This window comes from Penicillium psychrosexuale (assembly GCF_028828465.1).
Source record: "Penicillium psychrosexuale strain IBT 29551 chromosome Unknown utg000004l, whole genome shotgun sequence".
In the NCBI taxonomy this organism is placed as follows: Eukaryota; Fungi; Ascomycota; class Eurotiomycetes; order Eurotiales; family Aspergillaceae; genus Penicillium; species Penicillium psychrosexuale.
The window spans coordinates 3,634,782-3,653,974 of NW_026643189.1; the positions used below are offsets into that span (position 1 = coordinate 3,634,782).

General features: G+C 51.3%; 9 protein-coding genes across 9 annotated transcripts; 2 read left to right on the top strand and 7 right to left on the bottom strand.

The window, feature by feature from the left end:
* Positions 1–258: 258 nt before the first annotated feature.
* On the bottom strand, positions 259–2,757 carry N7518_007234 (uncharacterized protein; the record flags this gene model as incomplete). Its single annotated transcript, XM_057188161.1, has 1 exon — positions 259–2,757. One exon carries the CDS (start codon positions 2,755–2,757, stop codon positions 259–261), a length of 2,499 nt encoding a protein of 832 aa, XP_057039864.1.
* Positions 2,758–3,345: 588 nt separating this feature from the next.
* Positions 3,346–3,615, top strand: N7518_007235 (uncharacterized protein; the record flags this gene model as incomplete). Its single annotated transcript, XM_057188162.1, has 1 exon — positions 3,346–3,615. The coding sequence occupies one exon, from the start codon at positions 3,346–3,348 to the stop codon at positions 3,613–3,615; it is 270 nt and encodes an 89-aa protein (XP_057039865.1).
* A 210-nt stretch (positions 3,616–3,825) lies between these two features.
* On the bottom strand, positions 3,826–6,941 carry N7518_007236 (putative vacuolar morphogenesis protein AvaB; the record flags this gene model as incomplete). Its single annotated transcript, XM_057188163.1, has 5 exons — positions 3,826–3,883; positions 3,940–4,374; positions 4,425–4,533; positions 4,584–5,399; positions 5,447–6,941. 5 exons carry the CDS (start codon positions 6,939–6,941, stop codon positions 3,826–3,828), a joined length of 2,913 nt encoding a protein of 970 aa, XP_057039866.1.
* Positions 6,942–7,353: 412 nt separating this feature from the next.
* On the bottom strand, positions 7,354–8,819 carry N7518_007237 (bifunctional nucleoside/nucleotide kinase/histidine phosphatase family protein; the record flags this gene model as incomplete). The annotated part of the gene is made up of 3 exons (XM_057188164.1): positions 7,354–8,022; positions 8,080–8,666; positions 8,720–8,819. The coding sequence occupies 3 exons, from the start codon at positions 8,817–8,819 to the stop codon at positions 7,354–7,356; spliced, it is 1,356 nt and encodes a 451-aa protein (XP_057039867.1).
* A 2,457-nt stretch (positions 8,820–11,276) lies between these two features.
* N7518_007238 (oxidoreductase, short-chain dehydrogenase/reductase family) lies at positions 11,277–12,231 on the bottom strand (the record flags this gene model as incomplete). The annotated part of the gene is made up of 4 exons (XM_057188165.1): positions 11,277–11,491; positions 11,548–11,699; positions 11,752–11,952; positions 12,014–12,231. 4 exons carry the CDS (start codon positions 12,229–12,231, stop codon positions 11,277–11,279), a joined length of 786 nt encoding a protein of 261 aa, XP_057039868.1.
* Positions 12,232–12,872: 641 nt separating this feature from the next.
* Positions 12,873–13,494, bottom strand: N7518_007239 (uncharacterized protein; the record flags this gene model as incomplete). Its single annotated transcript, XM_057188166.1, has 3 exons — positions 12,873–13,060; positions 13,118–13,253; positions 13,306–13,494. 3 exons carry the CDS (start codon positions 13,492–13,494, stop codon positions 12,873–12,875), a joined length of 513 nt encoding a protein of 170 aa, XP_057039869.1.
* Positions 13,495–14,099: 605 nt separating this feature from the next.
* Positions 14,100–15,382, top strand: N7518_007240 (uncharacterized protein; the record flags this gene model as incomplete). The annotated part of the gene is made up of 2 exons (XM_057188167.1): positions 14,100–14,857; positions 14,908–15,382. The coding sequence occupies 2 exons, from the start codon at positions 14,100–14,102 to the stop codon at positions 15,380–15,382; spliced, it is 1,233 nt and encodes a 410-aa protein (XP_057039870.1).
* A 702-nt stretch (positions 15,383–16,084) lies between these two features.
* On the bottom strand, positions 16,085–17,030 carry N7518_007241 (class I SAM-dependent methyltransferase; the record flags this gene model as incomplete). The annotated part of the gene is made up of 2 exons (XM_057188168.1): positions 16,085–16,728; positions 16,790–17,030. The coding sequence occupies 2 exons, from the start codon at positions 17,028–17,030 to the stop codon at positions 16,085–16,087; spliced, it is 885 nt and encodes a 294-aa protein (XP_057039871.1).
* Positions 17,031–17,840: 810 nt separating this feature from the next.
* N7518_007242 (uncharacterized protein) lies at positions 17,841–18,817 on the bottom strand (the record flags this gene model as incomplete). The annotated part of the gene is made up of 2 exons (XM_057188169.1): positions 17,841–18,287; positions 18,356–18,817. 2 exons carry the CDS (start codon positions 18,815–18,817, stop codon positions 17,841–17,843), a joined length of 909 nt encoding a protein of 302 aa, XP_057039872.1.
* Between the last annotated feature and the right edge of the window lie 376 nt (positions 18,818–19,193).

The following is a 19,193-nucleotide window of genomic DNA, read 5'->3' on the forward strand; positions in this document are numbered from 1 at the left end:
TCTTATTGGCCTCTGTATCTCCTATCGTAAAGGTACAGCCATTGGTAGGGCCCAATGGCCCTTCTTATATCTTAGTGTCATCCTCCGGGGCGCTACTTGCCGGTTGGCATATGCTTAGTATATGATTCGTAGATGAAATTGCTGGGTAATGCCCGAGGATATCAATTCCTTTATAAAACAGAAACGCCCCTTGCCAAAAGTACCCACCCGCCGTCATACATACAATCGTAACGAGTAGCTAGAAGAAAACACACAAAGCTATAGAACACTCAATTCTCGTCCAACACCACCACGCACACTCATGGCGGGCCCTGGGACATTGGAACTCCATTCTGACGAGGACGAGTCACCTCGGCCCCGGGATCCCCCTGTACTAGTACTCGCACCGATGCTAATGCCAGCCGTCGTGAGGGAATCTCCATCATCAATAACAGGAGGACCGCCGACCATTACAGGCCGGATCTTGGCACCGACAAAGCCACGACGATCACGGCCTGTGCGGCCGCGACCAAGCCAGTTGTGTTTGAGAGATTTGCTCAGAATCTCGATCCGCTCCTGGGCAGCGTCGCCTGTTTGCACACTGGCAAGGACGCTGATGCATTGCAGCATGCGGCCGACGGTCTCTGTGATGACGTGGGAGGAGTCAGTGGGGCCGCGGTGGATGATGGTAGGCCGTTTGTTAGAGGTTGGAGGCGATGCGATGGACTGGAAGAAGAGGGGATCTGCGTTGGAAGATGTGTTTGAGGCAGCGCGACTGCGAGAGTCACTGCTCGTTGGACGTGGGTGGCTGGTCATGGCGCTAATGCCGTCGGAGGAGTAACTGTCGACGGTGCTGAGAAGCGTGGATGACTGCGAGTTGTAACTACCGAAGCCGGCATCGAGCGAGGCTGCAGTACCAGGGCGGCCTCCAGTACCGGTACTCTTAGTTGTGACGCTGAGTGTTGGGAATCCGGTGTTGATGGAGTCCAGGCTGAGCCGGGAGAAGGTTGCTTTAAGGGCATCGTAGCGATTCAGGATCATGCAGTCACGGAAGGCAATCAAGACCAGACTTCGCACATCGAGTGTTCCGCCGAAAGGCAGTGCACCCCAGAATTCACCGGCTTCTCGGCTAGTCATCAAGGGTCCACAGCCCTTGAACTCGAGATCTAAGGGAAGAAACACAGCCTGGATGAATGGCAGAATCGTGCCAAACACCAGCAGCCACACCTGGACCAGATGCGGGATCAACCTTTCATCTGGGAGGCCAATCAGCGAACTGTGATTCAAAGTCGCAAATCCAGTCTGCAAGAGTTCTTGCAGGTCCGTTACAATAGACGCAGGAGCCCTCTTAACCACGCAACGCTGCAAATGAACGAGCACTAGCTTGTTGAGATCTTCAATGGCAATGCGCACGTCTTCGCCATCGAAGATGACCAGCAGCTTCGCCTTAAGGAAGTCCCACGCATCCTCTGGGGTCATATTATTCAACCCAAACCCTTGCAAGGTCTCCCGGAGAATAGACTCAGGGAATGTCCCCGAACTACCAACTGAAGACGGACCTGGGAAGCCACCAGGTGGCGTAGGACCGCCAGTATTATTGGCCAGCCATTCCATCTGCTCCGACTCGGCGAGCGCCTTCTCCTCCTTTTTCTTCTCACGCAGTGCTCGACCACCATGCAGGAGATCTAACCCACTTACCGACTTGCCAAATGTCGCACCAGGAGCTGGAGACGCAGGAGTAAAGGAATATAAAGATTGTGGGGCATTTGGGTCTGCCGGACGGGAATTACTCGAAGCCGATGATAGAGGGAGGTTGAAGTGGTCTTCGACGCGATCTTTTAGTTTGAGTTTCTGCCTCGATAGGAAATGATGCTTATGCTTGTCTTTATCCTTTTCCTTCTCTGGAAGCGGCGGACGATCTGCGGGGACCACAGTGTTCACGGAGGCATTGGATAGATTATAGATCGAGTTGTTCGAGGACAGGTCGGTCAAATTCGTAGCCGAGCCGCTGACCATGCGCGATAACCCACTGATCTTGCTCGGAGAGGGAAGACCACGGTCTTTGCTCACATCTTTATGACTGCTGATTCCGATATGTTTTGGTTTTGAGAAGAGTTTCTTCTTCTTCTGTTTCTCGGGCTGTGGTTCTACCGGCGCAGCACTGGCTCGCGGGAAGACCACATTCGCAGCTGCCGTGGCCACATTCCCTAGTGGCGGAGGCGGTTGCGGGGAGGGTTGGTTGACACGCAATGGAGCGGGTATGAGAGGAGGCGAGCCGCTTCCACTGCGCCTGGGACGAGAACCATCCTCTATCGGGGGCATCGCATTTTGTTGCCTTTTTGTCTGCTGCATTGCTGCCTGGGCGGCGATACGGGATGCTGACAAGGTAGGGAGCTGGTCGGAGGAGGCGGTCGGCAGGGAAGGCTCAAAGAACCCCTGTGAGTGGTGCCGTGATCGGTGCCGAGGTAGCTCGACGGAGGGACCCCGGCCGGAGGGCCGTCGAGCTGTTGGGTTTGGCATAGGGTGATGAGGTGAAGTGGCCGATCGTGGTTGTGGGGGAAAGTAACCCCCGGAGTGTTGAGTATTGATCGGCGTGAGAGGAGCGGCGGAAACGGTTGTTACATTGGAAGAAGCGTCACTACCGGAGGATCCGGGGTGAACCAATTCGTCTTCATCGGAGTCGTCTTGCTCTTCGTCATCAGATGGAGGTCGGGGGTAGCGAGGGGCAGGAGGTACTTGACGCCCAGGCGAGTTCGGGGATCGGAAGGTAGGATTCATAATGAATATCCCATGCTCTCTCTGTCTTTGTCTCTTTCAGGCAGGTTATGGAAGTTTTTTGTTTACAACGTTACAAAAGCCACATCTGGGCAGTCGCCGACCCCTTCCTCTACCTTTATCTGGCAGAATCTCAGATCGACGAAAGATGCGGAGACTTGGCTAAGCTTTGATCTAGATTCAACGGAGTTTATAGCCTTGCGATTTATATTTGTAGGCCAGTTCACTGCTTGATGTCATCCTTTGCACTTGTATTCCTTTTTCCAATTTCCACAACTTTCTTACTAGTATGTATCCAGGCCGGATACAGACTAGGGATTACTGCCTGAACAGAACCCAACAGATATTAGCCTCGGCAAAGCTACCGTATGGTCCACGAAGTACCTCGAGTAATATATAACTTCGTATTCAGCCGTACCTGAAGGACTGGGACCCTGAGACCCTGGGGAAGGAGTGCCAAGTCCCGAGGTCGGGCTTAGATCAGCTGAAAGGCGGTAAGAAAGGCGGTAGCATAGCTCGGGACATTATTCTCTGCCATCTCCCCCTCCTCCAGGGCCAACAATTTCCCCAAATTCCCTGTTAAATTTCAAAATGGCCTCCAACACGAGCTTGACTGCAGTTTACACCGCCCCTCATGCCACTGAGACCTTTGAGCATGTGATATCAACCACAACCGGCACACTGGCAGCTAAGCAAGCCCACCTCTCAGCGCTGCAGTCGCTCGTGCCCAAGCTGCAGGAGCAGATCAACGTCTTCCTTACGGAGCGCATGGAAGAGGACAAAGCACAGGGCCAGCTCTCAGCACAGGAAGCTAAGGAGGAGGAAAATTACGGAGAGGAGGTTGTTGAGGACGATGCATGATTCGCATGACCGGATGTATCTTGAAATGGGCAGATGCTATGGGTATCAAAGTCGCTGGGATAGTCTCCGTCGACCAAACAAACCAAATGAACAGAGAAGCTTGATCTGGAGAACAAAAATAAAAATAAAATGAAGGACATGACATGACGACCATGAACAAGAACGAGCACAAGACCGACCTCGCGAATGCAGATGCAGAGAGCAAACATACTACCCAACTCGAACACTGGGTCTTCGATTGGCACACCCCAAGTGAACCACCGTATCACTGGAAAACAAGTCAGCGACGAACAGACCAAAAGCAAATGACTGAAATCGACTTACTCGGGGAAAACGTTGATCACACTCCCACCCAAACGCTTATGGCAGACGCCACAAATTCGCTCCTCGGTGACAGTGACGTGGCGAGCCCGCGTACCTCCACCACGAATTCCCTCACCGAGAGCGAGCTGGGCTTGGATCTGCATATCCCGTGCCTTGCGCAGATTTGCCACGATGCGCGCTTCATTGAAAATCGAGTTTGCGGCGCGCATGCGGCCCTTGAAATAGAACTCAAGTTTCTCCACGGCCTGTTTGTCCGGGATGAGTTTCAATGCGGCGTCGGCTGGGAGGCGTGAGCCGTGCTTGGCTAGCAGTTCAATCGCGGGGTCGTTCTGGGGCTCATAGCCGTGGGGTGGGGTGAGATAGAGGGAAAGGAGGGTGAGATAGATGGAATTCTCTTCTTCGGCCTTTTCGGCGAGGTGGACCTGGTTGCAGTATCTTTCTTGTGTTAGCAATTGCTGCTCTTGGTGAAAAGATATATCACTCACTCTTCCGCTTTCTCGTGGTCCGCAAGTTTGAAGACGTAGATCTCGAGCGCCTGTCGGTGCTGACCCATCTTGCTAAACAAAATAGCTCGGGCTTCGTAGAAGTTGGCATCTGGGATATGTCAGTGATGGCTTGTTTCACAGGAGTAGCGTGCAATGTACCCTCTCGATCGAGCCGATCTAACATCTTCGCTGGCGAGTATTGCTCGCTCTCTTTCAACATCGCCAAGAACTTCTCCTTCCATTCCCCTTGCTCGTTGGATGTAATTTGATCTAAGTATAAGATGAGCAGCCGCTGGTGTATGTCCGGCGTCATGTCGTTCCATTCATCAATGACATGCTCGAGGTATTGAATGGCAAGCGCGGTGTCTATGTTTTCAAGGAATGCGAGGACCCGTGGACGAGGCAATGTCTCAGCATTTTCAGTGTCGGTCAGGAATATCTCCATTCCCAACTTGCGATTGGCACGAAGTGGCCATTCTCCGAACTCGAGTACCAGGCCAATTTGATCTGGAGGTAGGTTTTGAAGATACGCGACTGTGCGTGTCGGGCCGCTCAGAGGTCCGTTATTTGTCTGTCCAAAGCGCTGGAGCAATTCGAGTGCTTGGCGATGCAATTTCTTGCCGTAAAGGAAATCGATTAAGTCGTTATATCTGCCAGTGCCCTCGAGTCTCTCCATAACTACTTCCGGGTCACAGAAGTTGGCAATGCGGAAGAGGGATCCAGCTAGTGATGGCGTCGCGAACATGTGTGCACGGAACAAAGTGGTGTCAACCAACCGTGCCTTGGCACAAATTCGTGTGGCAAACTCATCGGGAGATGGGAAATCCAGTAACTTAAGAACCGAGTCACTTGCCTCATCTGTGGCTTCGACTGGTATAGAAGCTTTGAGAGATCCGTCGGGGTTGAGGAAGCGCTGGAAGCGTCGGCGAACATCTGCTAGGTATCCTTGTAGCTCGCGGACAGCGATTCGAAGACCTATGATTAGTTAGCATATATTCAAAAGAAACGGGAGCTTGTCATACCTTTGTCGTCTCCACGAATACTGCTAGCCTCGCTTCCTTCATCAGGCTTTGGCACAGATGATATAATAGAGGCTGCGTGTGTTGATGTCTGCCCAGCAGCAACATCATCACCCGACCCATCACTCGATCCGTTCGTCTTTCCATTCAAAGTTTCAGACTCCGGGACTATAGAGAGATCGCCCGCAATCAAGCGAGGGTAGAGGCGAATGACACTCTCGGGAGGTGCAGACACCTCGGTAAAAAGATCTAGAGACTCCCGGTACTTGTTCAAGGCAAACAAGCTCTGCGCTTTTTCAAGTCTTATCGCGCGCAGTCGACCAGGCTTATCCCGTAAGAGAGCATCCTCCAGCATGCCGAGTAAGCTGATAGCCTCATCTAGATAACCACCCTCAACCAAAGCATCAATCTGGGTATCATAGCTCAGAGCTTCCATGCGCCATATGGTGCGATCACTCGCCACAAGGAACCCCTTACCGGCATGGGCGAGGCTGATATTCGGCTGCGGAATGTGCAAAATACTAGCCGACGGTAGCGGGATGGACTGCAGTAGCGACAAGGTTTCCGGGTTCCGGACCTCTAGCACACCTTTGGATGAGTCGTGCAAAGCCAACAGAAACGGGTACGAGTATCCAAGCTCCACCGGGGCATGGCTCCAAGGCACCTGTTTCCGACCAAGAGGCTGACCGTCAACATCAATGAAACTCGTGTTGATGTCCTTAGCCAGAAGAATCTGACCTTCACGCAGTCTCGTCACAAGTGGCCGCGGCACCATGCCTCCCATACCAATATAGCTCATGCTCGCGGCGCCAACGCCTGTGAACCGGCCTGCTTCCTCAATGCTGCCTGGCCCAGCCAGGTCCGTGGACTGTCCATTCTCGATATTTACCATGACAAAGCTCGAGTTCAGCCCAACCACCAGGCGTGTAGCCGCAACCCAGGTGAGAGTCTTGACCCCACTAACCAAGCTCAGCTCAGCTGTATCCCGCTCCAGTTCCATATCGCGCCACGCCCGCATGAGAATTTTCCGCTTGACAGCGACTGCCAAGCGGGAAACAATAGCAGGCACATTTGTATCGGGATCATTGACAACATTCGACGTGATGGCAAATACAGAAGCGCCCTTCGTTTGGGTTAGCTGTTCAACAAGCTGGTACGACTGCGCATCGTGGAGCCAGACATAACCACCAGAAAGAGAGACTAGCACGTTAGCCTCCTTAATCAAGGCAAGCTGTTCAATCTTGTATCGGGAGAATTTCTCTAGTTCGCGGAGGAGCTCGGTCTTGCCGTCGTCGGTGACGCGGTAGACGCGGAGGTTGCCATTGTTCAAACCAGTGAGGAGGCGGTCACCGTAGGCTAGGACCGATTCAATGCGAGACTTGTCGCGCGGCTTGAGCTCCACGAGCGGCCGCGCGGTGAATGCTGACAACATGGGCGTGCTGTCTTCAATTCCTTCCACTGGAGGTTCGAGGAGCGCCGCTGCTGGAGCTCTCCGCATGACGTCCGGGCTGAGTCAGTTCTGAGTCAGCATAACTATATCCAGGTCTGGCCGGGCGGGCCCTATTCTCTAGTCGTTTGCTCATAGTTACAGGTTTTCTCTGATAGAAACAAATTAGAATGTAACGCGCGTTTGAAGTGAGCGGTAACTGAGAGTCAGGCGTCGCTTAGTCGTCGCTTAATTGTCGCTCAGTCGTCGCTCAGTCGTCGAAAACTTCAACTTTCCGATAACGCGTGAATATTACAATGAACCCGCGATAAAAAGTGATTTGTAAGAATAATATTGTTCAGTTAAAGTAGGCTAACTAACGCATAATGAAAGGAAAAGCATGTTTGTGGTATCTGAATATCTCATGCAATCCGAATTCCCACCACATCCAGGTGACGCCGCGCCGATGCAGATCAACACTCCCCTAGTGCTTGGTCTCAGTGTCCTCTTTCTTTCCTCCCTCAGCGGGGAACTCCTGGTGCTTCGCCGAAGTGCCCTTTCCACGCCAGGTCGAGACAGCGGGGATATCAGCCTTGAAGCGCTGCTCTTCGGTGCCGTAAGCGCGGGGGGTGAGTTTGATGAGAGTGTGCAAAGGCACCTCCATCCAGGGACTCTGCTCCTGGGGCACATTCATGAAGTAGGCGTAGATGCAGCGGAGGACAGCTTGGTGGGTAACAATGATGACATTCTCACTGCGCTCCAGTTCCATGATGATGGGCTCAAGGCGGATGACGACGTCGCGGTAGGACTCACCGCCACGGTAGCGGTAGTTGTACTTGTCTTCATCACGGGCGGCAAAATCCTCGGGGTATTTCTCAGCGATTTCTTCGTAGGTCAGGCCGTCGCAAACGCCAGAGTCAAGTTCGTCCAGGGCTTTCCACTCCAGCTTCTCATAGCCAGTCGCAGCCTTGAGGTGGCGGGCACTCTGAATAGTGCGACGCAAAGTCGAAGTCCAGATCACGATCTTGGTGTTGTCAGGGACACCAGACTTGCGCAGCAGCTCGGGAAGTGCGCGGGCGTAGGCCTCGCCGCGCTCGGAGATGTTGGAGTCGCCTCCAATACGGCCAGTCAGGTTGAACTCGGATTCACCGTGCTATTTTCGTCAGTAAGGCTTCAAATAATGGTTCGAAATTGTAATGTTTTGACTTACGCGGGAGAGCCAGATGGAACGAGGCTTGATGTGGATATTCTGGATGTAGTACACCAGACGGCTGGACAGATAATCTTTGATCTGGTTGATGATGACGGTCGATCCCACGTTGATGAGCTTGACGTAGGTGTACTTCTTCTCATCTTCGTCGATGGTTTCGTACACCTTCTCGTAGTTACGAATGCGGTTGCGGAAATCAAGGGCAGCGACCTCAGGATCTTGACCCTTGTAGTCCGGGGAGGTCGTCTTGACTTCCTTGATGTTAGTCATGATGAGATCTTCGTCATCGCAAATCGACTCCACAAAGAGAGCCTCAATGCCAGCTTCGGTGCACTTCTGATAGATCCACTTGCGGCGCTTTTTGGTGGAGTTGGTGGCATCCAAGATGGCGACAATCCCCTTGCCGGTCTTGAACCACTGAAGCATGTCCGACATGGCAGCCTCTGCGGCAGCTCGGCGCATGCGTTCACCCTCTTCATTGTGGGGGTCAAAGAAGGCGGCTCCCGGCTGCGGGTTGCTGAAGCGGCGATAGCTACCAACGTTGAAGACACGGGCAGGGATACCGACCCAACCCAGATAGCGCATGGCTGGTCGCTAAGTTAGTCTCACATGTTCATTTACGGATGGCAGGTTCACTTACCCTTGCCGGCGATGAGACTCTTGCCACGGGCCGGAAGGCCCACCATGACAACACATATCTTTGAGTCGTCGGACTGCGGAAGGAAGTTAACGGCGAACATTCTGAGTTGTGCCTTTCACGAAGAAAAGCCAGATGAATATTGAAAGAATGTCCGATTGTGGGAGTTGTGAGAAAGAGAAGAGACAGAAGGTAGACAAGACAGAAGATATAGTAGTCCCAAACGCAGTAACGCGCGATCAGAGTAACGCAGTATCGCGCGGACGATGCGATCTAGGCATCTTATATTTCTTATACTTCATGTAACATATGAGGTCAAACAATCCCCAATCAACCTAACCCACATACACATAATGCAAGCCTCGGCAACGTAACAATGTACCGACCCCGTGCATATCAGACAAAAACAGAGATCTAGCGGAATTGCACTCACCCTTGCAACGAATGCCTTATTCTGGACACTTTTTGGTAACATTTTGAGGTTGAGGTTATATGAAGAATGGCAAATACGAGAATTTCGGGAAGATTAGGGGCAATTCCGACCCGAAGCCGAAGGACCAAGAAGCAGAACTTAACCCAACATGGGGGTCTGGCCGAGTAAGATAAGGAGAATATAGCCTGTAGGAATGGATTATAGTATGAATTCACAAAGAAAAGAATAAAAAAAAGATAAAAAACCCGAAGAAACAGAACAGAAGAAACAGAAGAAACAGAATTCAAGGAGGCGCATAATGCGGTGAGTCTGGATTCCCCACTAACGTCATGAATCAATCCACTTTGACATCTTTGATAGATTCACGGAGTATTAATATTTATGTATGACAATGCCTTGTTCTCTGATATGCGGGGATTTCTTCATGTAGTGATATCTCTAATCTAAATTGTGAAAGCTAAGCCAAGCGCTATACTACATACATATGCAGTTCTTCATACTTCATACATACTAACCTTTCAGGGATCATGTCTCCATGCGGCTGTTTTTATACGGGCGCTTATACCCCGGACATACGACATGTAGGCAATCCAAAGAGAATTGACTAGTATACATAAAAGTTCGATATTCAGTGCGCAAATGGATTGACCACCTTGTGTAATACATACTTGTCTTCCGGCACACACCGGTATCCTTCATTGAGCTAGTGTAGATGTTGCCATAGTATATAGTTACTGGGCTCTTGACCCGAGCAGTATTCTCACCGGCTTCAAATATGAATACCTCGAGGTGGCCTCATCTTCGGGTGTACGGATGAGCTAATATTAAAAGAAAAGTGGCCCGCCAGTCCGGCCATCCGTCATGTGTCATATATAACAACTTCAATATTGTCTCTAGCCAAGTTATTCAAAGCACTCACGTGCTACGTTGTCAGCCCACTAATCTTAACAGCACTAAAGAACAAAAAGGGAATAGATCCAGATAATTATACATAGAAACGGCGGACCTGTGAACTACTGTATGTGGTTAGTTTTGCCTATTTGGGCTTAGCTCCCCAATACGTCTTGCGACCTCCTCTCTCTAATGTCCCAACATAAAACTAGGAAGCTAGTATAGGTCTTAATACTGTGCCAATCGTGTTTACCCTCTTAATATCCTTTCGAATATAGTCTAGTTAACTAACTAGTTAACAGTTTAGGCCTTGAGAGAAATCCCACAGCACTGGTGCCGCAGCACTAGTCCCGCCGCAGCACTAGTTTCGCCGCAGTAGACCCTTGTTTCGGTACTGCAGTGCGGGAGTGCTGCAGCACTGTAAACAGTGCAAACACGGACTAACCTCGTGACATGTAGAAAAGCTTTCTATTCTGTTTACAGGAAATATTCCAATGATCTACCAAAGATATGAAGCTATTCGGTGTAAGGCTAGAAGCTCTGGGGAAGATAATGATGGTTCATTCTCTAGGTCTATTTATTCTGCCGGTTGGGCTATTCTGCCAAAGTTAGCCGACTACTTCTTCACCGCATTAAGTCCAATGATTTTGGAGCCATAGGAGAAAACACCTTGTCACGTGACATGCACACGAGGTTATGATTTAATTGCTTCGCTTCGCTCCGCAATCACTCATCACTCATGGGTGTCCCATGGCCGCTTGACAGTAATATTGAAACCACTTGAATAACTCAACATCAATATTTCTCTATATTCTGTCACATCTGCTGGTTCCTCATTGTTTCCTCTGTCAATTTGCCACTTCATATTAGGCACTATCCTCACAAAGAGGTCGTCACCTGGTAACTAACCCCTGAGAAGATGTACCAGTTTTCCCGGACCGCTTTTGTAATGGGCCGGTCACTCGGTTCTTTGTCATTTCACAATCACCATGGCCTACGGGGTATGCATTCTGCAATAGTTCCATGTACCGCAGTGGCCCGCAGATGGTTGCCATCACGGCGCTCCCCGAGCGTCCCAAGGCTTTACTAAAAGGCGAAGAGAGGGTACATGAACTGAAGGTAAACGCAAAGACTTGATGGCATAGAGCTCTCAAACATAAGTAGCATTCATTCCAGCTGGTCTCTAGGTTATCGAAGAACGCAACGTTCTTGATCGTCCGCATATCTGCGGCCAGTCTAGGGCTTCCCACCACGCATCATCTTGGAGAGGTTCTCGAAGGCAGTGCGACGGCTGTCCACAATCCCGTTGAATGTGTCTACTGGCCCAATACTGCCAATTACAATCTGATCTTTGCCCTCGGCCAGTCCCTGATAAACCTGCTGCGTGAATGCGTCCAAGGGCATTCCCAACTGGCGACCCGCATCCTCGCCCATGTAGTCGTGTAATTCCGCTATAGCCAAGGGTCAGCACTGAAATATCAACATTATGGGGCCAGATTTGCCTTACTCTGGACCGGTGGAGGAGAAATCTCGATCACTTTGGTGTTCGAGTGCCGCAGCTGCTCCCGCAAACAGAGAGTAAAGACATTCAGGGCGGCCTTCGATGCTGAGTACGCCGGAAGCGTGGCGGCAGGCACGACGGCCAAATTCGAGCCGGTACTGATACATCCATTAGCTCTTGCCGCGGATTGCGGCCGGGTAGGCGTCTTACAAGATGAAACTAGTTGGGTTCGGGTTCTTCTGAAGATATGGCAAAATGGCGTGGGTGAGAGAGACGAAGCTGGAAAAGTTGATCTTCACTTCCTGGTGAAACGCCGTCAGATCAAACTTGTCGAGATCTGCCAGATCGTACGGGTTTTGCACCCCGGCATTAAACACAATGGAATCAATATCAGGCGATTCCTTCATCACCCTATTTGTTGTCCATCACCCCGTTAGTATGCGAAAAGCCCCGAGTCGGGAAAGACACCTACCTTGTGACAAAATCTGGAATCTTGGCCAACTCTCCAATGTCGAACCGCTTGCCTTTCGCATGTGCAGCCCCGAAAGTCTGCACGAATTCATCCAGGCGGTCCTGCCGCCGACCCACGGCGGTGACCTTAGCCCCCGACTCAATTAGACGGGTCGCGAGGGCCTTGCCGATTCCAGATGTCGCGCCGATAACCAAGAAATGCTTGTATGGGAACGCCATTCTGTCTCTAAGAAATCCGGGGTCTCAGCCGTGGTTGATTTGGCACTATAGTAGGGGGAGAAATACGAGCCTGTGGTGGGTCGCCCTGTGACCGTTTATATTAAGAAGCTCCTCTTAACGTCGCATACCGCAGCCATTACTCCGGAGTCCGTAGTGCGGGGCTCGGTTTTACGGTCTAACGGCCTTATCTTTCTTATCCCCGAGAAAGTCTAGACTAACATCAGCAAATGGCCTCGCGGTTACTCGGTGACGCTATGGCTAGCGTTGCATGGATCTTCCTGCTCTTCGTCAACTTATCAACGCCTGGGACCGAGTAAATAGGCGGACATCCCTGCAGCGGCTGTGTTTCCTTCCGAGATGACGCAGGTGATTCGGGGCTGTTCTCTTACTCGAGATCAGGTCGAGTCCAAAGATATCCACCAAGTCTTGTGAGAATCGCCTCCCAGATTCACATCGACCCTACCAAATGGGTTCTTTGGTCCCCTATAGGTTGGTCACCCGGAAAGTCAGGAACCCGCACCTGCATACACTACGGTAGGATATAAGCATTGCACATCGATACAAAGATGGATATCTGGGAAATTAGGTGGAGGGCAAGATATTCCGGAGCCTTATGAAAGCATGGAATGAGCGAGTCATATCTAGTGAACTGTCAGCACTGTTTTGAGGCCACTTGCGGCCATCCCACTGTATTTTATCACTGACAGGTAATTGATCCATTCTCCAAAAACAGGTTGGAGAAGGGCCTTGGTGAACGCGGTCGGTTTGTACTGTCCATCGGCGGGGTTCTCGAGCATATTCGTCGCGGCGAGGTGCGCAAGTACTCGTCCTACCTATGTTAGATTTATAACAGTAATGATATATGCTCGGGCGGTGATAAACGTACGAAGCAGAAATGCATCACAACTGACCAGATCAGCCAACTCCACGTCCGAGCATACAGCGTCCTCCTTTACCCGATGCCATTCCTCAAACAGTTGGAGGTCTCGAGCTATCTTCAGACTTGCAAACAACGCGGGCTCCTAGCTATCAGCAACAATACCATTTATACTGAAGTGATATGCCATATCCTACCTCAGTCATGCAGAGACGAGCCACAGTATCCCACGGGGTCTCCAAGCGGCTAATCAAGCGGTACGCTGCTGCCAGCGCCTTAATCCCCTCGCCGTCGGATGAGAATGAAGATTGATCAACTGCCTCCACAACGTTGCAAAAGTCATTGAGACGAACATGCGAATCGTTCACTTCATTAGTGGCGGACATTGTGCCTGAGAATAGCCCAACGAGACTGGGGTGACAAGATGGACGACTTTTGTATGCTACAGCATACTAAGGTGTGCAACGGATACGAAACCCGCAGCCCCGAGTAAATTTGTCATGTCGCCGAGTATTTCAAGTGCCCCGAATCAGGCTCTGTGTTAAGATCATACCTGTAACTGAAGACAACTGGTGACCGAAGAATAAATCATGTTCAACACCGATGGTACCTTAAATGCATAGTTACTAGTTTGCTCTCGCCCTTCAAACTAGCCTATAACCCCCCGCCCGGGTCATTACCGAAATGGGTCTGCTCCAGACAAGTATAGCCTCACTCGTGGCGGCTTCATGGTGGGAGATGTTTCTTCTTTTCCTTCTGGCACCCGCTTCGCTGGCTCTCTATCGTGTCTGGCTGTCGCCACTGTCCCACATTCCTGGGCCTTGTTTTGCTCGGGTCTCGTCCCTATTTCTTCACACTATCTGCTATCTTGGTATAGAGGGCCGTGTCCTCTTGTACTATCATCGGAAGTATCGCACGCAGGTACTTCGAATCGGGCCAAATGCCGTTTCATTATCTGACCCTGAAGCCCTTCACAAGGTTTATGTTGTGGATGGAGGTTTACCCAAGGATCTCCTCTACAGCAACTTCCCGAGTGGAAGGCTGCGACACCATTTTCTCCACCCTCGACCCACTGTATCGTGATGTGCGAGCTAGGGCAGTTCTTTCATTGTTTGGACCTGGCCGGCTACGCGCTTCGGCAGAGAATGACGGCATAATCGGCGAATTGGTGACAAAGTTTGTCGAAATCATGAAAATGGAGAAGGGAATGGCTTGCCAACAGCGAGTCCATGGCGAAGGGACAAGAAAGGTCGACATTCTGGACCTTGCGTCAAAGCTGTCCATCGATGCCCTGACCAAATCTCTCTTCAAGAAAAGTTACGGGGGCCTAGATGAGCACTTGAGCGCTCCTGAACCGACGTCAGGCGCAACAACAATCGGAAAGGGACATAAACTTTCCGCGACGCCCTTCGTTCTGGCAATTGTTGCCTTCAGCCGGTTCTCTCTCCTCCCAAACTGGCTCTTCCGCATGGTCTTCTCCCTTCTGGTGGGTCCCACTTTGTCCGAGCCCGAAGTCGCGGCGTCGTTGAATCGTATCTCTGAATATACGACTGGGATTATGGACCAGTGTGCCGTCACCGACGCATCTTCTGAGCGATTTGATAGAGATACATATCAATCTCGACTTTTCTCCGCAGGCATATCATATTCAGAGACTCTCATTCAATGCAAGGCTGCCATGTTCGCAGGCGCAGACTCGACCGCGGTCATGCTTCAACTATTCTCTTTCATCTCATCCAACATCCAGACGTGCTTCAGAGGCTGAAAATCGAAGCCAACCAGCATGCGCCTAATGTTAGTGACCAAGTATTTCCATATCTGCGGGCCGTCATTCGAGAGGGTCTTCGACTAGGGATGGCAAATCTAGCACGCTTGACCCGGATTGTACCCCCGGAGGGCACAGGGCTCACCGTAAGTGGAATCTATCTACCGCCGGGTACAATCGTGGGTGCAGCTGCATATGTGTTCCACCATAATCCGGACATTTTCCCGGACCCGTTTGAATTCCGTCCCGAGAGATGGATGTCGGGGCGTGGGGAAGGACAGCAGGTCGAACAAGCAAGGCGGCTCATGGATAAAGCTAGCTTTCCTTTTGGCCTCGGGTCGCGAGCATGCATTGGTCGAAACCTGGCAATGCAACAGCTATTTTCTACGGTAAGCGCTGTTGCGAAGAGTGGGGTACTGGAAGGAGCAACGACCTACACCGAGAAGATCGAGCTGGTTGAATGGTTCAACGCAGAGATTAAAGGTCATCACCTTGATAAGTGGCTGTGAAGCTGGAGGGGAAACTTTGCCTGGGACCGTTTCGGCGTGGAGTTCTTTTCCACGTACTTGATATCGTTCGAAACTTGAAAGCATAGCGTGGAAATATCGTCCTTGTAGATATTTTAGTCGGAATCCTTCCATGGCCATTCTTGTTACTCCGGAAACTCTAGCCGTAACAGGGCTTCCGAGCTCAGCTGTTTTGTCTGGCTCGTCGATCGTGATGATGACGTCTAGGCTATTGACAATAAATTGCCCAGGTACTGCGGGACTTGTCAAGGCCTTGCTAAGGCTACTAATCTTCGAATCCTGGAGCCTTCTAAATAACTAATAAGGAGAATACATGCTGATATTGTGATCAAGCTAATATCCAGTTGAATTCACTCCCGCTAATAAGACTGGAAAGTACTGCCGATCGAGTAATGACTTCAAAGTAGTGAGACCGAAGAGATTATCTGATACTCTCGTTACATTGCATATTCAAATCAATGCAATGAATGAGAAGAGCAAGCCCCTGTCATTCGGTATCCATTCAGGACGAGAAATGGCTTCTATTCACAAAGCCCTTGATTGATATTCGACCTATGAAAGTCAATCCGAGGCAGCATCTGCAAGCAGCAAGAGCTATTCTTCAAGTAATCTTCCACAGCAAATCTCGATCAAGAGATCGGGCTGAGAAGAGGGCTAGGAGTCGGGCACGCTCAGCTCGCCCAATCAGACGAAGTTAGCAACCCAAACATCCATAGCCCTAACTCCTTTCCGACCCCCTTGTATGCCCTTCAAGCTTGCCTCACACGCATCCCGTGATGCAATAACCACGGCCCGTTCCCTCTCATCAACCACTAGCTCCTCTACTTCCCTTTCGAAAGAGGAAGAAAGACAAGCAGAGACTTCCCATTGTCCGTCCAACAACCCCTCCCCACCTTGCACGAGGGTCTCACTCTCCAGTTGCCATCCGGCAGCCAGGGCCAGCTCGGTAAGCCGCTTTGGCCCCAGCACCGTGCGGACGTTCGATTCGCTGCCCTTGGGTTTACGGCACTCCAGCGCTGCCTGGGTGAGCGCAGCTAAGACGTGAGGCTGGGCAGATGGGTGTGTCGCTACCAACGACCACTCAGCAAGGAGGAGACGCTTGCTGTGCTGCTTGATGGCACGGAGGGTGGAAAGGATAAGCGAGGGAGAGGCAAAGTACCATAGGCAGTGGGCGAGTACTGTCGCGTGGAAGGCCTTACTTTCGCTGGCGGGCGGCGAGGAAAGAGAGGAGAGGTAGTCTAGGGGGGTTTGTTGGACCCAAGTAATCCGTCTACCTAGAGGGCCTTGCGAGATGTGACCCTGTGCTTGGCCGAGACTATATGGGGCACCTGCAGGAGCTATCAGTCGACCCAGGACAGGCAGCAGGGTCAGAAAAGCTAGAGGACTCACCATAATCCAGATCTGCCGGATCGACCGCCACAACTCTACCCTGCTCGCCTACAGCATTGGCAAGGACAGTCGTGCAGTCTCCTTGCCCGCATCCTAGTTCCAGCACCTTGGAGTCAGTGGGAATGTTCCAGTGCTGCAGGAGCACCAGGCGGTGGATGGTTTGAGAGTGCTGGATGCTGAAGTGAGCGGGGTTGTGTAAGGAGACACGGGCGATTGAGGCGGCGTCGAGTTGAGTGGACATGTTGTGATCGCAGCTCGATGGGTGCTGGACACAAGATGGCCGAGTGGGTTTTGCGTAGTAGCAACGGAAGAGCTGCGGATGAGGACATCTTATAGTGCCACACCCTACCGCAAGATTAGTATGGGGTAAGCTACTGGGGGTTGATATTGTGACATTCTTTTACTATTGTGACAAAGCCCGGCCCCACTCTTTCCCGAGACATCTACCGCTGACCGGACTCCGGAGTATCAGGATTAAGATAAGTCTGGGACGTTTTGCACATTTTATTGGCATTTCCTTGAAAACTTCAAGTTCTTTGTTGTAGGACTTATCAGTGGATAGGGTACGGAGTGGTACTAGTGATCAAGGTAAAATTCCAAAGCAGGCGCTTCATCGCAATAGTAAAAGAACATTCTGCCCAACGACCCCGCTTTTTAGCTTGACCCGGTGCCCCTTTCTATCTTATAAGTACGAGGTCGATTCCTCCGAGTCACTTCTATCCTCATGAGTCATTACATCTCCCGCAAATAAGAAATTCTTTTCATCCATTGCAACACGTACCCTTTTGCCAGCGATCGTCCAGAAATCACCATGGACGTGGTTATTTTCCAGGAAATCCAGCTGGTTAATACGGTCAGATGTCCTTTAGAAATCACCAAGGCCGTGATTATTTTCCAAGGAGGACATCTGACCGTGTCAACCAGCTGAATTTCTTCGAAAATAACCACGGCCATGGTTATTTTTGGAATGAAAAGAATTTCGTATTTGAATGAATGCTATTTTATTGCTTTTGTTGAGCTAGTTGAGAAATCTGAAGTTTATCTGAACACTTTATGCTCTTTCAAGCAACTCAAACCCAAAGCTCGGCGCTATATGAATTTGCATAAAGCTCACATGACACGCCACGCGCTGGCACCTCATCTCCACCACTAGACTCTCCGCCCCGCGGGGACAGGCGAACTCCAGTGTTGTGCTGTTCTGCTTGGCTGTGAGGTCTAGCACGCCGAGCAGCTCCCCGCGCACGGGAAGGGTCAAATACGATAAGGTATCATAATCGAGCTCGTCCATATTGGAAGAGACGTTGACCGAGGTGGCCGAGGTAGCCGAGGGTGCGATAAGCTGCCAGACTTCAATTTCCGTTATATCCCCCTTGGTTATGAGGTCCTTGGAACGCGGAGAGAACTCGCCAGGCGGCCGCCAGGAGAGTGCGCAGGTGTTAACGCCGGTGGAGGGGATGGGGAAGCGCATAATTGTCGAGTCCTTCTCTTGAGTCAGCAGCTGCACACAGAGAATATGTGGATGGCTTATTGAAAAGAATGAGGAAGGAGCAAGTACGGATTACGGACCTCGACAGTAACATAGACCTGCACTCCCTGACCCCACACGGCATTCTTCAGTCTCCGGCTCACTCGTGCAATTCTATCCGGCCAAGCGCGGTGATAGACCCGGGGAGGAGGAATGAATTTCGCTACCCTGTCCAATCCCAGCCTAGCGTCGCCATACGGGAGGGCCTCGAGGTCAGAGTCAGAGAAGGGGTAGGCTTGGTACTTTGATAGTGTAGTGGGAAGGAGAGCGACATTCACAGCTGATAGTAGCGCTAGGGCAAAGGAGAAGTAGAGGATGAGCTTGGGCAGCTGGGAGGGCTTGGATGGTGCGAGGGCGGGGAGGTTGTCCGAGGCTTCCAACAAGGGGGCAGAGTGGTCGTCCTCGGAGGAGCGCTTCTCAAGAGTTGCGCTGGAGCCGCCATCATCATGTAGCGAAAGAGGCTCATATTGGGAAGAGCTGGACTTTGCTTTGGAGGAGGACATGACGAGAACAGAGCGAGCCAGAGAGAGGGCACGCCGTAGGTGAAAGCAAGCAACGGTAAAGCAGGCAATGGCGCCCGTGCCAGGTAACCGCCCAGAAAGCAAGACAGCATGAAGCCTGGTACGCCTTACTGCTCACCGCGCTCGCCATACATCATAGATAGTAGAGTTACAGTGCATTAGAGACTCCGCCCTTCCGCATGGCCAAGCGGACCCCTGTGCGTTCGTCATCGCTGGCCAAGGAAGCGGGGGCGGGTCCCCGCCGGGGTCCCGCCGGGGGCCCGAAGTGGGGTTTGGATCATGTGGGTCCAAGCAAAATGTACCTTTTCTATTGGATACACATATGAAAAGTACTTCCAAAAATATATATATCTCGACA